A 12,919-nucleotide genomic window follows, 5' to 3' on the forward strand; every position below is an offset into this window, starting at 1 on the left:
TTGAGGAAGACGGAAGGAGGAGATTTCTGGGACATTCGGATTGCTATCAATTCACCACTGTTATTATGGTATTTGAATATTGCAGTGCTCTTTAGATTAATTTTCATTCACATTTTGTTAACAATCTATACATTTAAATAAAAATTTAAATAAAAAAAAAATATTGTTTCCATTTTATATCCATACTAATATTATAAATTAGAAAGTAACTCTGTCTGTCTGTCTGTCTGTCTGTTACTCAATCACACCTTAACTACTAAACCAATTTGCATAAAATTTGGTATAGTGATATTTTGATACCCGAGAAAGGACATAGGCTATTTTTTACGCCGGGACATAGTGTTTTTCTTTAACTGAACGGGCGAAGCCGCGGGCGGAAAACTAGTATTATATAAAATGATTTGCAATCATACCTTGATTGATGGTAGTTTTTTGTTTCCAGGCTGGTGTACTGTGACTCTCTATGTCACTCTCCATATCAGTTTCCCAAAATGATTTAACTGAATTCAACACTGCCCCTTTATTTATAGCTGAAATAAAAATAATAGTGTTTTAATTAAATACCACATAATATAATATAGTAACTCAAGCCGTGTAATTGTATTATCATGAATTCATGTGCAATTAAGAATTAATTTCATTTCTTTGAAACCAAAAACAATATTAAATATTACTCACTTTTTATATTAGTAGATGATGATTCTGTTGTACCATTAACGTTATGCTTACAAGCATTAGGCTTTATTACATTTTGCAGAACAACCTTACAATCTCCTATTGCAGTTTTGATAGCTTTAGTTTCTTGTTTTTTCTTGGTATCACCTTTCTTCTTAATAGTATTATGTACATTGAATATTTCTTCATCTGTATATGTATCGCTACCATCAGCACTGTTACATTGAGACACAACAGAGGCCACATCCCAATTATCATCTGGTACTTTGTTACTTTTATTCGTCCTCTTATTACTTGCAGTAGTTAAATTCATTTGATCGGCTGGTACAATTTTGTGTATCAGATCCAAAACATTATTTTCATCATCTACAACATCTCTACTGAGACACGATTGGGATGTTACTAATTTCCTTGTTTTATTCTTCTCTTTACATACATTTGATTTCGTCTGAGGACTTGGTGCAGCTAAATCGCTATTTAGGTTTTTATTCTCAAGGAGGTCTAATTTTTGTGTGAAAAGTTTCCGTTTTATAAAGCTGGGTTTCATTGAAACATCGCTGCTGTTTTGAGAAATTACTGTTTGGTTGTTATTATCTGAATCTAAATCTTGTAAATTTTTGGTATGGCTGTCAGAGTCTTGGTTCATTTTCTGAGTAAGTTGTTGTGATGATTTAGAAATAAGTACTTCAGTAACATTATGCTTTTGGGTCTTATTTGATTTACGGACCGGCATAGATGGTTTCTTAAACATAAAATCATTATCATCAAAATCGGAATGCTGGTTATCATTTCGTTTATCAGATTGTACAAAATTATTATCAATTTTACTCCTTTTTCTTTCTGAAATACTTTCTTCCTCATCCAGCAGCCTTTTCTTTTGTAAGTCTAAATTTGAATTTCCATTCGCCCTAACAGATTTTTCAGGAAATATTTGTTCATCATCACTATGTGATTGCACATTTATATTTTTTACAAGCACACAAATACTATGTCACATATTTACACTATTTAAAGAGTCACTGCATATTTCCTATAAACTCACTGACATGTTTTTACTCCCACTTCTCGTTATTATTGGTTCAATATTTTCTTTCGAATTTTCTAGCCTTTTCATTGATCTTGAACTTCTACCAGAAATGTTAATACTACTGCCCGAATCATGCGTGGTATTTAAGACTGATTGTAATTCTTTGCTTCTTCTTGTTTGTATAGTTGTTTTTGGCACACATTTGGTGTCTTTTGGAGTGCTTTTTTTGTTTGCTTTTGGTTTGACAGTCTTTGTTGGTTTAGCTGTATTTTTTTGTTTCATTTTTTTCGTTTGGGTATTACTGTCATTTGATACATCATCACTACAGAAATAATCTTGAAGCTTCTTTGAGTTACGTGTAGATCTTGTATTAAGAACACTTTCATTGGGTTTTGTTGTAGCTTTTTTTGTTTGTCTTGCTGTCTTTTTATTTGTTGCAGCCTTAGGTTTTGCAGGTTCCATTTCTTTAGGCATATCTACTTTTTGGGGGCTAGCTGAAGGTTTCTTTACCTCATTTAGTATTGTTTTATTGTTTATTTTATTTTTTAAGCCTCTTACTGTTATCATGCTACCCTTAGCTTTTCTCTTTTCAGGTTGCAAGATAGTTACATTGGGTGTTTCTTTCAATGGTTCTTTCACTGCAAAGAAAATATTTATATTATCACATTGTGAGTTGATTGTGAAAAAAAAGGGTTTACTGTTCATTTTAAATTAGATATTTATCTGAAAAATTTAGATGAATTTCAAAAAGACATTTAATTGAGGAAGACGGAAGGAGGAGATTTCTGGGACATTCGGATTGCTATCAATTCACCACTGTTATTATGGTATTTGAATATTGCAGTGCTCTTTAGATTAATTTTCATTCACATTTTGTTAACAATCTATACATTTAAATAAAAATTTAAATAAAAAAAAAAATATTGTTTCCATTTTATATCCATACTAATATTATAAATTAGAAAGTAACTCTGTCTGTCTGTCTGTCTGTCTGTTACTCAATCACACCTTAACTACTAAACCAATTTGCATAAAATTTGGTATAGTGATATTTTGATACCCGAGAAAGGACATAGGCTATTTTTTACGCCGGGACATAGTGTTTTTCTTTAACTGAACGGGCGAAGCCGCGGGCGGAAAACTAGTATTATATAAAATGATTTGCAATCATACCTTGATTGATGGTAGTTTTTTGTTTCCAGGCTGGTGTACTGTGACTCTCTATGTCACTCTCCATATCAGTTTCCCAAAATGATTTAACTGAATTCAACACTGCCCCTTTATTTATAGCTGAAATAAAAATAATAGTGTTTTAATTAAATACCACATAATATAATATAGTAACTCAAGCCGTGTAATTGTATTATCATGAATTCATGTGCAATTAAGAATTAATTTCATTTCTTTGAAACCAAAAACAATATTAAATATTACTCACTTTTTATATTAGTAGATGATGATTCTGTTGTACCATTAACGTTATGCTTACAAGCATTAGGCTTTATTACATTTTGCAGAACAACCTTACAATCTCTTATTGCAGTTTTGATAGCTTTAGTTTCTTGTTTTTTCTTGGTATCACCTTTCTTCTTAATAGTATTATGTACATTGAATATTTCTTCATCTGTATATGTATCGCTACCATCAGCACTGTTACATTGAGACACAACAGAGGCCACATCCCAATTATCATCTGGTACTTTGTTACTTTTATTCGTCCTCTTATTACTTGCAGTAGTTAAATTCATTTGATCGGCTGGTACAATTTTGTGTATCAGATCCAAAACATTATTTTCATCATCTACAACATCTCTACTGAGACACGATTGGGATGTTACTAATTTCCTTGTTTTATTCTTCTCTTTACATACATTTGATTTCGTCTGAGGACTTGGTGCAGCTAAATCGCTATTGAGGTTTTTATTCTCAAGGAGGTCTAATTTTTGTGTGAAAAGTTTCCGTTTTATAAAGCTGGGTTTCATTGAAACATCGCTGCTGTTTTGAGAAATTACTGTTTGGTTGTTATTATCTGAATCTAAATCTTGTAAATTTTTGGTATGGCTGTCAGAGTCTTGGTTCATTTTCTGAGTAAGTTGTTGTGATGATTTAGAAATAAGTACTTCAGTAACATTATGCTTTTGGGTCTTATTTGATTTACGGACCGGCATAGATGGTTTCTTAAACATAAAATCATTATCATCAAAATCGGAATGCTGGTTATCATTTCGTTTATCAGATTGTACAAAATTATTATCAATTTTACTCCTTTTTCTTTCTGAAATACTTTCTTCCTCATCCAGCAGCCTTTTCTTTTGTAAGTCTAAATTTGAATTTCCATTCGCCCTAACAGATTTTTCAGGAAATATTTGTTCATCATCACTATGTGATTGCACATTTATATTTTTTACAAGCACACAAATACTATGTCACATATTTACACTATTTAAAGAGTCACTGCATATTTCCTATAAACTCACTGACATGTTTTTACTCCAACTTCTCGTTATTATTGGTTCAATATTTTCTTTCGAATTTTCTAGCCTTTTCATTGATCTTAAACTTCTACCAGAAATGTTAATACTACTGCCCGAATCATGCGTGGTATTTAAGACTGATTGTAATTCTTTGCTTCTTCTTGTTTGTATAGTTGTTTTTGGCACACATTTGGTGTCTTTTGGAGTGCATTTTTTGTTTGCTTTTGGTTTGACAGTCTTTGTTGGTTTAGCTGTATTTTTTTGTTTCATTTTTTTCGTTTGGGTATTACTGTCATTTGATACATCATCACTACAGAAACAATCTTGAAGCTTCTTTGAGTTACGTGTAGATCTTGTATTAAGAACACTTTCATTGGGTTTTGTTGTAGCTTTTTTTGTTTGTGTTGCTGTCTTTTTATTTGTTGCAGCCTTAGGTTTTGCAGGTTCCATTTCTTTAGGCATATCTACTTTTTGGGGGCTAGCTGAAGGTTTCTTTACCTCATTTAGTATTGTTTTATTGTTTATTTTATTTTTTAAGCCTCTTACTGTTATCATGCTACCCTTAGCTTTTCTCTTTTCAGGTTGCAAGATAGTTACATTGGGTGTTTCTTTCAATGGTTCTTTCACTGCAAAGAAAATATTTATATTATCACATTGTGAGTTGATTGTGAAAAAAAAGGGTTTACTGTTCATTTTAAATTAGATATTTATCTGAAAAATTTAGATGAATTTCAAAAAGACATTTAATTGAGGAAGACGGAAGGAGGAGATTTCTGGGACATTCGGATTGCTATCAATTCACCACTGTTATTATGGTATTTGAATATTGCAGTGCTCTTTAGATTAATTTTCATTCACATTTTGTTAACAATCTATACATTTAAATAAAAATTTAAATAAAAAAAAAAATATTGTTTCCATTTTATATCCATACTAATATTATAAATTAGAAAGTAACTCTGTCTGTCTGTCTGTCTGTCTGTTACTCAATCACACCTTAACTACTAAACCAATTTGCATAAAATTTGGTATAGTGATATTTTGATACCCGAGAAAGGACATAGGCTATTTTTTACGCCGGGACATAGTGTTTTTCTTTAACTGAACGGGCGAAGCCGCGGGCGGAAAACTAGTATTATATAAAATGATTTGCAATCATACCTTGATTGATGGTAGTTTTTTGTTTCCAGGCTGGTGTACTGTGACTCTCTATGTCACTCTCCATATCAGTTTCCCAAAATGATTTAACTGAATTCAACACTGCCCCTTTATTTATAGCTGAAATAAAAATAATAGTGTTTTAATTAAATACCACATAATATAATATAGTAACTCAAGCCGTGTAATTGTATTATCATGAATTCATGTGCAATTAAGAATTAATTTCATTTCTTTGAAACCAAAAACAATATTAAATATTACTCACTTTTTATATTAGTAGATGATGATTCTGTTGTACCATTAACGTTATGCTTACAAGCATTAGGCTTTATTACATTTTGCAGAACAACCTTACAATCTCCTATTGCAGTTTTGATAGCTTTAGTTTCTTGTTTTTTCTTGGTATCACATTTCTTCTTAATAGTATTATGTACATTGAATATTTCTTCATCTGTATATGTATCGCTACCATCAGCACTGTTACATTGAGACACAACAGAGGCCACATCCCAATTATCATCTGGTACTTTGTTACTTTTATTCGTCCTCTTATTACTTGCAGTAGTTAAATTCATTTGATCGGCTGGTACAATTTTGTGTATCAGATCCAAAACATTATTTTCATCATCTACAACATCTCTACTGAGACACGATTGGGATGTTACTAATTTCCTTGTTTTATTCTTCTCTTTACATACATTTGATTTCGTCTGAGGACTTGGTGCAGCTAAATCGCTATTTAGGTTTTTATTCTCAAGGAGGTCTAATTTTTGTGTGAAAAGTTTCCGTTTTATAAAGCTGGGTTTCATTGAAACATCGCTGCTGTTTTGAGAAATTACTGTTTGGTTGTTATTATCTGAATCTAAATCTTGTAAATTTTTGGTATGGCTGTCAGAGTCTTGGTTCATTTTCTGAGTAAGTTGTTGTGATGATTTAGAAATAAGTACTTCAGTAACATTATGCTTTTGGGTCTTATTTGATTTACGGACCGGCATAGATGGTTTCTTAAACATAAAATCATTATCATCAAAATCGGAATGCTGGTTATCATTTCGTTTATCAGATTGTACAAAATTATTATCAATTTTACTCCTTTTTCTTTCTGAAATACTTTCTTCCTCATCCAGCAGCCTTTTCTTTTGTAAGTCTAAATTTGAATTTCCATTCGCCCTAACAGATTTTTCAGGAAATATTTGTTCATCATCACTATGTGATTGCACATTTATATTTTTTACAAGCACACAAATACTATGTCACATATTTACACTATTTAAAGAGTCACTGCATATTTCCTATAAACTTACTGACATGTTTTTACTCCAACTTCTCGTTATTATTGGTTCAATATTTTCTTTCGAATTTTCTAGCCTTTTCATTGATCTTAAACTTCTACCAGAAATGTTAATACTACTGCCCGAATCATGCGTGGTATTTAAGACTGATTGTAATTCTTTGCTTCTTCTTGTTTGTATAGTTGTTTTTGGCACACATTTGGTGTCTTTTGGAGTGCATTTTTTGTTTGCTTTTGGTTTGACAGTCTTTGTTGGTTTAGCTGTATTTTTTTGTTTCATTTTTTTCGTTTGGGTATTACTGTCATTTGATACATCATCACTACAGAAACAATCTTGAAGCTTCTTTGAGTTACGTGTAGATCTTGTATTAAGAACACTTTCATTGGGTTTTGTTGTAGCTTTTTTTGTTTGTGTTGCTGTCTTTTTATTTGTTGCAGCCTTAGGTTTTGCAGGTTCCATTTCTTTAGGCATATCTACTTTTTGGGGGCTAGCTGAAGGTTTCTTTACCTCATTTAGTATTGTTTTATTGTTTATTTTATTTTTTAAGCCTCTTACTGTTATCATGCTACCCTTAGCTTTTCTCTTTTCAGGTTGCAAGATAGTTACATTGGGTGTTTCTTTCAATGGTTCTTTCACTGCAAAGAAAATATTTATATTATCACATTGTGAGTTGATTGTGAAAAAAAAGGGTTTACTGTTCATTTTAAATTAGATATTTATCTGAAAAATTTAGATGAATTTCAAAAAGACATTTAATTGAGGAAGACGGAAGGAGGAGATTTCTGGGACATTCGGATTGCTATCAATTCACCACTGTTATTATGGTATTTGAATATTGCAGTGCTCTTTAGATTAATTTTCATTCACATTTTGTTAACAATCTATACATTTAAATAAAAATTTAAATAAAAAAAAAATATTGTTTCCATTTTATATCCATACTAATATTATAAATTAGAAAGTAACTCTGTCTGTCTGTCTGTCTGTTACTCAATCACACCTTAACTACTAAACCAATTTGCATAAAATTTGGTATAGTGATATTTTGATACCCGAGAAAGGACATAGGCTATTTTTTACGCCGGGACATAGTGTTTTTCTTTAACTGAACGGGCGAAGCCGCGGGCGGAAAACTAGTATTATATAAAATGATTTGCAATCATACCTTGATTGATGGTAGTTTTTTGTTTCCAGGCTGGTGTACTGTGACTCTCTATGTCACTCTCCATATCAGTTTCCCAAAATGATTTAACTGAATTCAACACTGCCCCTTTATTTATAGCTGAAATAAAAATAATAGTGTTTTAATTAAATACCACATAATATAATATAGTAACTCAAGCCGTGTAATTGTATTATCATGAATTCATGTGCAATTAAGAATTAATTTCATTTCTTTGAAACCAAAAACAATATTAAATATTACTCACTTTTTATATTAGTAGATGATGATTCTGTTGTACCATTAACGTTATGCTTACAAGCATTAGGCTTTATTACATTTTGCAGAACAACCTTACAATCTCTTATTGCAGTTTTGATAGCTTTAGTTTCTTGTTTTTTCTTGGTATCACCTTTCTTCTTAATAGTATTATGTACATTGAATATTTCTTCATCTGTATATGTATCGCTACCATCAGCACTGTTACATTGAGACACAACAGAGGCCACATCCCAATTATCATCTGGTACTTTGTTACTTTTATTCGTCCTCTTATTACTTGCAGTAGTTAAATTCATTTGATCGGCTGGTACAATTTTGTGTATCAGATCCAAAACATTATTTTCATCATCTACAACATCTCTACTGAGACACGATTGGGATGTTACTAATTTCCTTGTTTTATTCTTCTCTTTACATACATTTGATTTCGTCTGAGGACTTGGTGCAGCTAAATCGCTATTGAGGTTTTTATTCTCAAGGAGGTCTAATTTTTGTGTGAAAAGTTTCCGTTTTATAAAGCTGGGTTTCATTGAAACATCGCTGCTGTTTTGAGAAATTACTGTTTGGTTGTTATTATCTGAATCTAAATCTTGTAAATTTTTGGTATGGCTGTCAGAGTCTTGGTTCATTTTCTGAGTAAGTTGTTGTGATGATTTAGAAATAAGTACTTCAGTAACATTATGCTTTTGGGTCTTATTTGATTTACGGACCGGCATAGATGGTTTCTTAAACATAAAATCATTATCATCAAAATCGGAATGCTGGTTATCATTTCGTTTATCAGATTGTACAAAATTATTATCAATTTTACTCCTTTTTCTTTCTGAAATACTTTCTTCCTCATCCAGCAGCCTTTTCTTTTGTAAGTCTAAATTTGAATTTCCATTCGCCCTAACAGATTTTTCAGGAAATATTTGTTCATCATCACTATGTGATTGCACATTTATATTTTTTACAAGCACACAAATACTATGTCACATATTTACACTATTTAAAGAGTCACTGCATATTTCCTATAAACTTACTGACATGTTTTTACTCCAACTTCTCGTTATTATTGGTTCAATATTTTCTTTCGAATTTTCTAGCCTTTTCATTGATCTTAAACTTCTACCAGAAATGTTAATACTACTGCCCGAATCATGCGTGGTATTTAAGACTGATTGTAATTCTTTGCTTCTTCTTGTTTGTATAGTTGTTTTTGGCACACATTTGGTGTCTTTTGGAGTGCATTTTTTGTTTGCTTTTGGTTTGACAGTCTTTGTTGGTTTAGCTGTATTTTTTTGTTTCATTTTTTTCGTTTGGGTATTACTGTCATTTGATACATCATCACTACAGAAACAATCTTGAAGCTTCTTTGAGTTACGTGTAGATCTTGTATTAAGAACACTTTCATTGGGTTTTGTTGTAGCTTTTTTTGTTTGTGTTGCTGTCTTTTTATTTGTTGCAGCCTTAGGTTTTGCAGGTTCCATTTCTTTAGGCATATCTACTTTTTGGGGGCTAGCTGAAGGTTTCTTTACCTCATTTAGTATTGTTTTATTGTTTATTTTATTTTTTAAGCCTCTTACTGTTATCATGCTACCCTTAGCTTTTCTCTTTTCAGGTTGCAAGATAGTTACATTAGGTGTTTCTTTCAATGGTTCTTTCACTGCAAAGAAAATATTTATATTATCACATTGTGAGTTGATTGTGAAAAAAAAGGGTTTACTGTTCATTTTAAATTAGATATTTATCTGAAAAATTTAGATGAATTTCAAAAAGACATTTAATTGAGGAAGACGGAAGGAGGAGATTTCTGGGACATTCGGATTGCTATCAATTCACCACTGTTATTATGGTATTTGAATATTGCAGTGCTCTTTAGATTAATTTTCATTCACATTTTGTTAACAATCTATACATTTAAATAAAAATTTAAATAAAAAAAAAATATTGTTTCCATTTTATATCCATACTAATATTATAAATTAGAAAGTAACTCTGTCTGTCTGTCTGTCTGTTACTCAATCACACCTTAACTACTAAACCAATTTGCATAAAATTTGGTATAGTGATATTTTGATACCCGAGAAAGGACATAGGCTATTTTTTACGCCGGGACATAGTGTTTTTCTTTAACTGAACGGGCGAAGCCGCGGGCGGAAAACTAGTATTATATAAAATGATTTGCAATCATACCTTGATTGATGGTAGTTTTTTGTTTCCAGGCTGGTGTACTGTGACTCTCTATGTCACTCTCCATATCAGTTTCCCAAAATGATTTAACTGAATTCAACACTGCCCCTTTATTTATAGCTGAAATAAAAATAATAGTGTTTTAATTAAATACCACATAATATAATATAGTAACTCAAGCCGTGTAATTGTATTATCATGAATTCATGTGCAATTAAGAATTAATTTCATTTCTTTGAAACCAAAAACAATATTAAATATTACTCACTTTTTATATTAGTAGATGATGATTCTGTTGTACCATTAACGTTATGCTTACAAGCATTAGGCTTTATTACATTTTGCAGAACAACCTTACAATCTCTTATTGCAGTTTTGATAGCTTTAGTTTCTTGTTTTTTCTTGGTATCACCTTTCTTCTTAATAGTATTATGTACATTGAATATTTCTTCATCTGTATATGTATCGCTACCATCAGCACTGTTACATTGAGACACAACAGAGGCCACATCCCAATTATCATCTGGTACTTTGTTACTTTTATTTGTCCTCTTATTACTTGCAGTAGTTAAATTCATTTGATCGGCTGGTACAATTTTGTGTATCAGATCCAAAACATTATTTTCATCATCTACAACATCTCTACTGAGACACGATTGGGATGTTACTAATTTCCTTGTTTTATTCTTCTCTTTACATACATTTGATTTCGTCTGAGGACTTGGTGCAGCTAAATCGCTATTGAGGTTTTTATTCTCAAGGAGGTCTAATTTTTGTGTGAAAAGTTTCCGTTTTATAAAGCTGGGTTTCATTGAAACATCGCTGCTGTTTTGAGAAATTACTGTTTGGTTGTTATTATCTGAATCTAAATCTTGTAAATTTTTGGTATGGCTGTCAGAGTCTTGGTTCATTTTCTGAGTAAGTTGTTGTGATGATTTAGAAATAAGTACTTCAGTAACATTATGCTTTTGGGTCTTATTTGATTTACGGACCGGCATAGATGGTTTCTTAAACATAAAATCATTATCATCAAAATCGGAATGCTGGTTATCATTTCGTTTATCAGATTGTACAAAATTATTATCAATTTTACTCCTTTTTCTTTCTGAAATACTTTCTTCCTCATCCAGCAGCCTTTTCTTTTGTAAGTCTAAATTTGAATTTCCATTCGCCCTAACAGATTTTTCAGGAAATATTTGTTCATCATCACTATGTGATTGCACATTTATATTTTTTACAAGCACACAAATACTATGTCACATATTTACACTATTTAAAGAGTCACTGCATATTTCCTATAAACTCACTGACATGTTTTTACTCCAACTTCTCGTTATTATTGGTTCAATATTTTCTTTCGAATTTTCTAGCCTTTTCATTGATCTTAAACTTCTACCAGAAATGTTAATACTACTGCCCGAATCATGCGTGGTATTTAAGACTGATTGTAATTCTTTGCTTCTTCTTGTTTGTATAGTTGTTTTTGGCACACATTTGGTGTCTTTTGGAGTGCATTTTTTGTTTGCTTTTGGTTTGACAGTCTTTGTTGGTTTAGCTGTATTTTTTTGTTTCATTTTTTTCGTTTGGGTATTACTGTCATTTGATACATCATCACTACAGAAACAATCTTGAAGCTTCTTTGAGTTACGTGTAGATCTTGTATTAAGAACACTTTCATTGGGTTTTGTTGTAGCTTTTTTTGTTTGTGTTGCTGTCTTTTTATTTGTTGCAGCCTTAGGTTTTGCAGGTTCCATTTCTTTAGGCATATCTACTTTTTGGGGGCTAGCTGAAGGTTTCTTTACCTCATTTAGTATTGTTTTATTGTTTATTTTATTTTTTAAGCCTCTTACTGTTATCATGCTACCCTTAGCTTTTCTCTTTTCAGGTTGCAAGATAGTTACATTGGGTGTTTCTTTCAATGGTTCTTTCACTGCAAAGAAAATATTTATATTATCACATTGTGAGTTGATTGTGAAAAAAAAGGGTTTACTGTTCATTTTAAATTAGATATTTATCTGAAAAATTTAGATGAATTTCAAAAAGACATTTAATTGAGGAAGACGGAAGGAGGAGATTTCTGGGACATTCGGATTGCTATCAATTCACCACTGTTATTATGGTATTTGAATATTGCAGTGCTCTTTAGATTAATTTTCATTCACATTTTGTTAACAATCTATACATTTAAATAAAAATTTAAATAAAAAAAAAAATATTGTTTCCATTTTATATCCATACTAATATTATAAATTAGAAAGTAACTCTGTCTGTCTGTCTGTCTGTCTGTTACTCAATCACACCTTAACTACTAAACCAATTTGCATAAAATTTGGTATAGTGATATTTTGATACCCGAGAAAGGACATAGGCTATTTTTTACGCCGGGACATAGTGTTTTTCTTTAACTGAACGGGCGAAGCCGCGGGCGGAAAACTAGTATTATATAAAATGATTTGCAATCATACCTTGATTGATGGTAGTTTTTTGTTTCCAGGCTGGTGTACTGTGACTCTCTATGTCACTCTCCATATCAGTTTCCCAAAATGATTTAACTGAATTCAACACTGCCCCTTGATTTATAGCTGAAATAAAAATAATAGTGTTTTAATTAAATACCACATAATATAATATAGTAACTCAAGCCGTGTAATTGTATTATCATGAATTCATG

At 31.2% G+C, this 12,919-nt stretch overlaps 1 protein-coding gene across 1 annotated transcript; it reads right to left on the reverse strand.

Moving 5' to 3' along the window:
• Nucleotides 1-818: 818 nt before the first annotated feature.
• LOC123699288 (uncharacterized protein DDB_G0284459-like) lies at nt 819-4,398 on the reverse strand. The gene is made up of 5 exons (XM_045646213.1): nt 3,141-4,398; nt 2,876-2,992; nt 1,722-2,340; nt 883-1,619; nt 819-829 (listed from the first exon to the last, which is right to left on the reverse strand). Exons 1-5 carry the CDS (start codon nt 3,886-3,888, stop codon nt 819-821), a joined length of 2,232 nt encoding a protein of 743 aa, XP_045502169.1. The 5' UTR covers nt 3,889-4,398.
• Between the last annotated feature and the right edge of the window lie 8,521 nt (nt 4,399-12,919).

This window comes from Colias croceus, chromosome 17 (assembly GCF_905220415.1).
Source record: "Colias croceus chromosome 17, ilColCroc2.1".
In the NCBI taxonomy this organism is placed as follows: domain Eukaryota; kingdom Metazoa; phylum Arthropoda; class Insecta; order Lepidoptera; family Pieridae; genus Colias; species Colias croceus.

What these genes read in the sequence shown, in the direction of transcription:
- LOC123699288 (XM_045646213.1), bottom strand. Translation starts at nt 3,888, where the DNA reads ATGTTTAAGAAACCATCTATGCCGGTCCGTAAATCAAATAAGACCCAA. An exon ending in ATCATCTACTAATATAAAAA is followed by an intron (nt 2,993 to 3,140) that starts GTGAGTAATATT and finishes TTTTTATTTCAG; the next exon opens with CTATAAATAAAGGGGCAGTG. An exon ending in AAAAACTACCATCAATCAAG is followed by an intron (nt 2,341 to 2,875) that starts GTATGATTGCAA and finishes TTTTCTTTGCAG; the next exon opens with TGAAAGAACCATTGAAAGAA.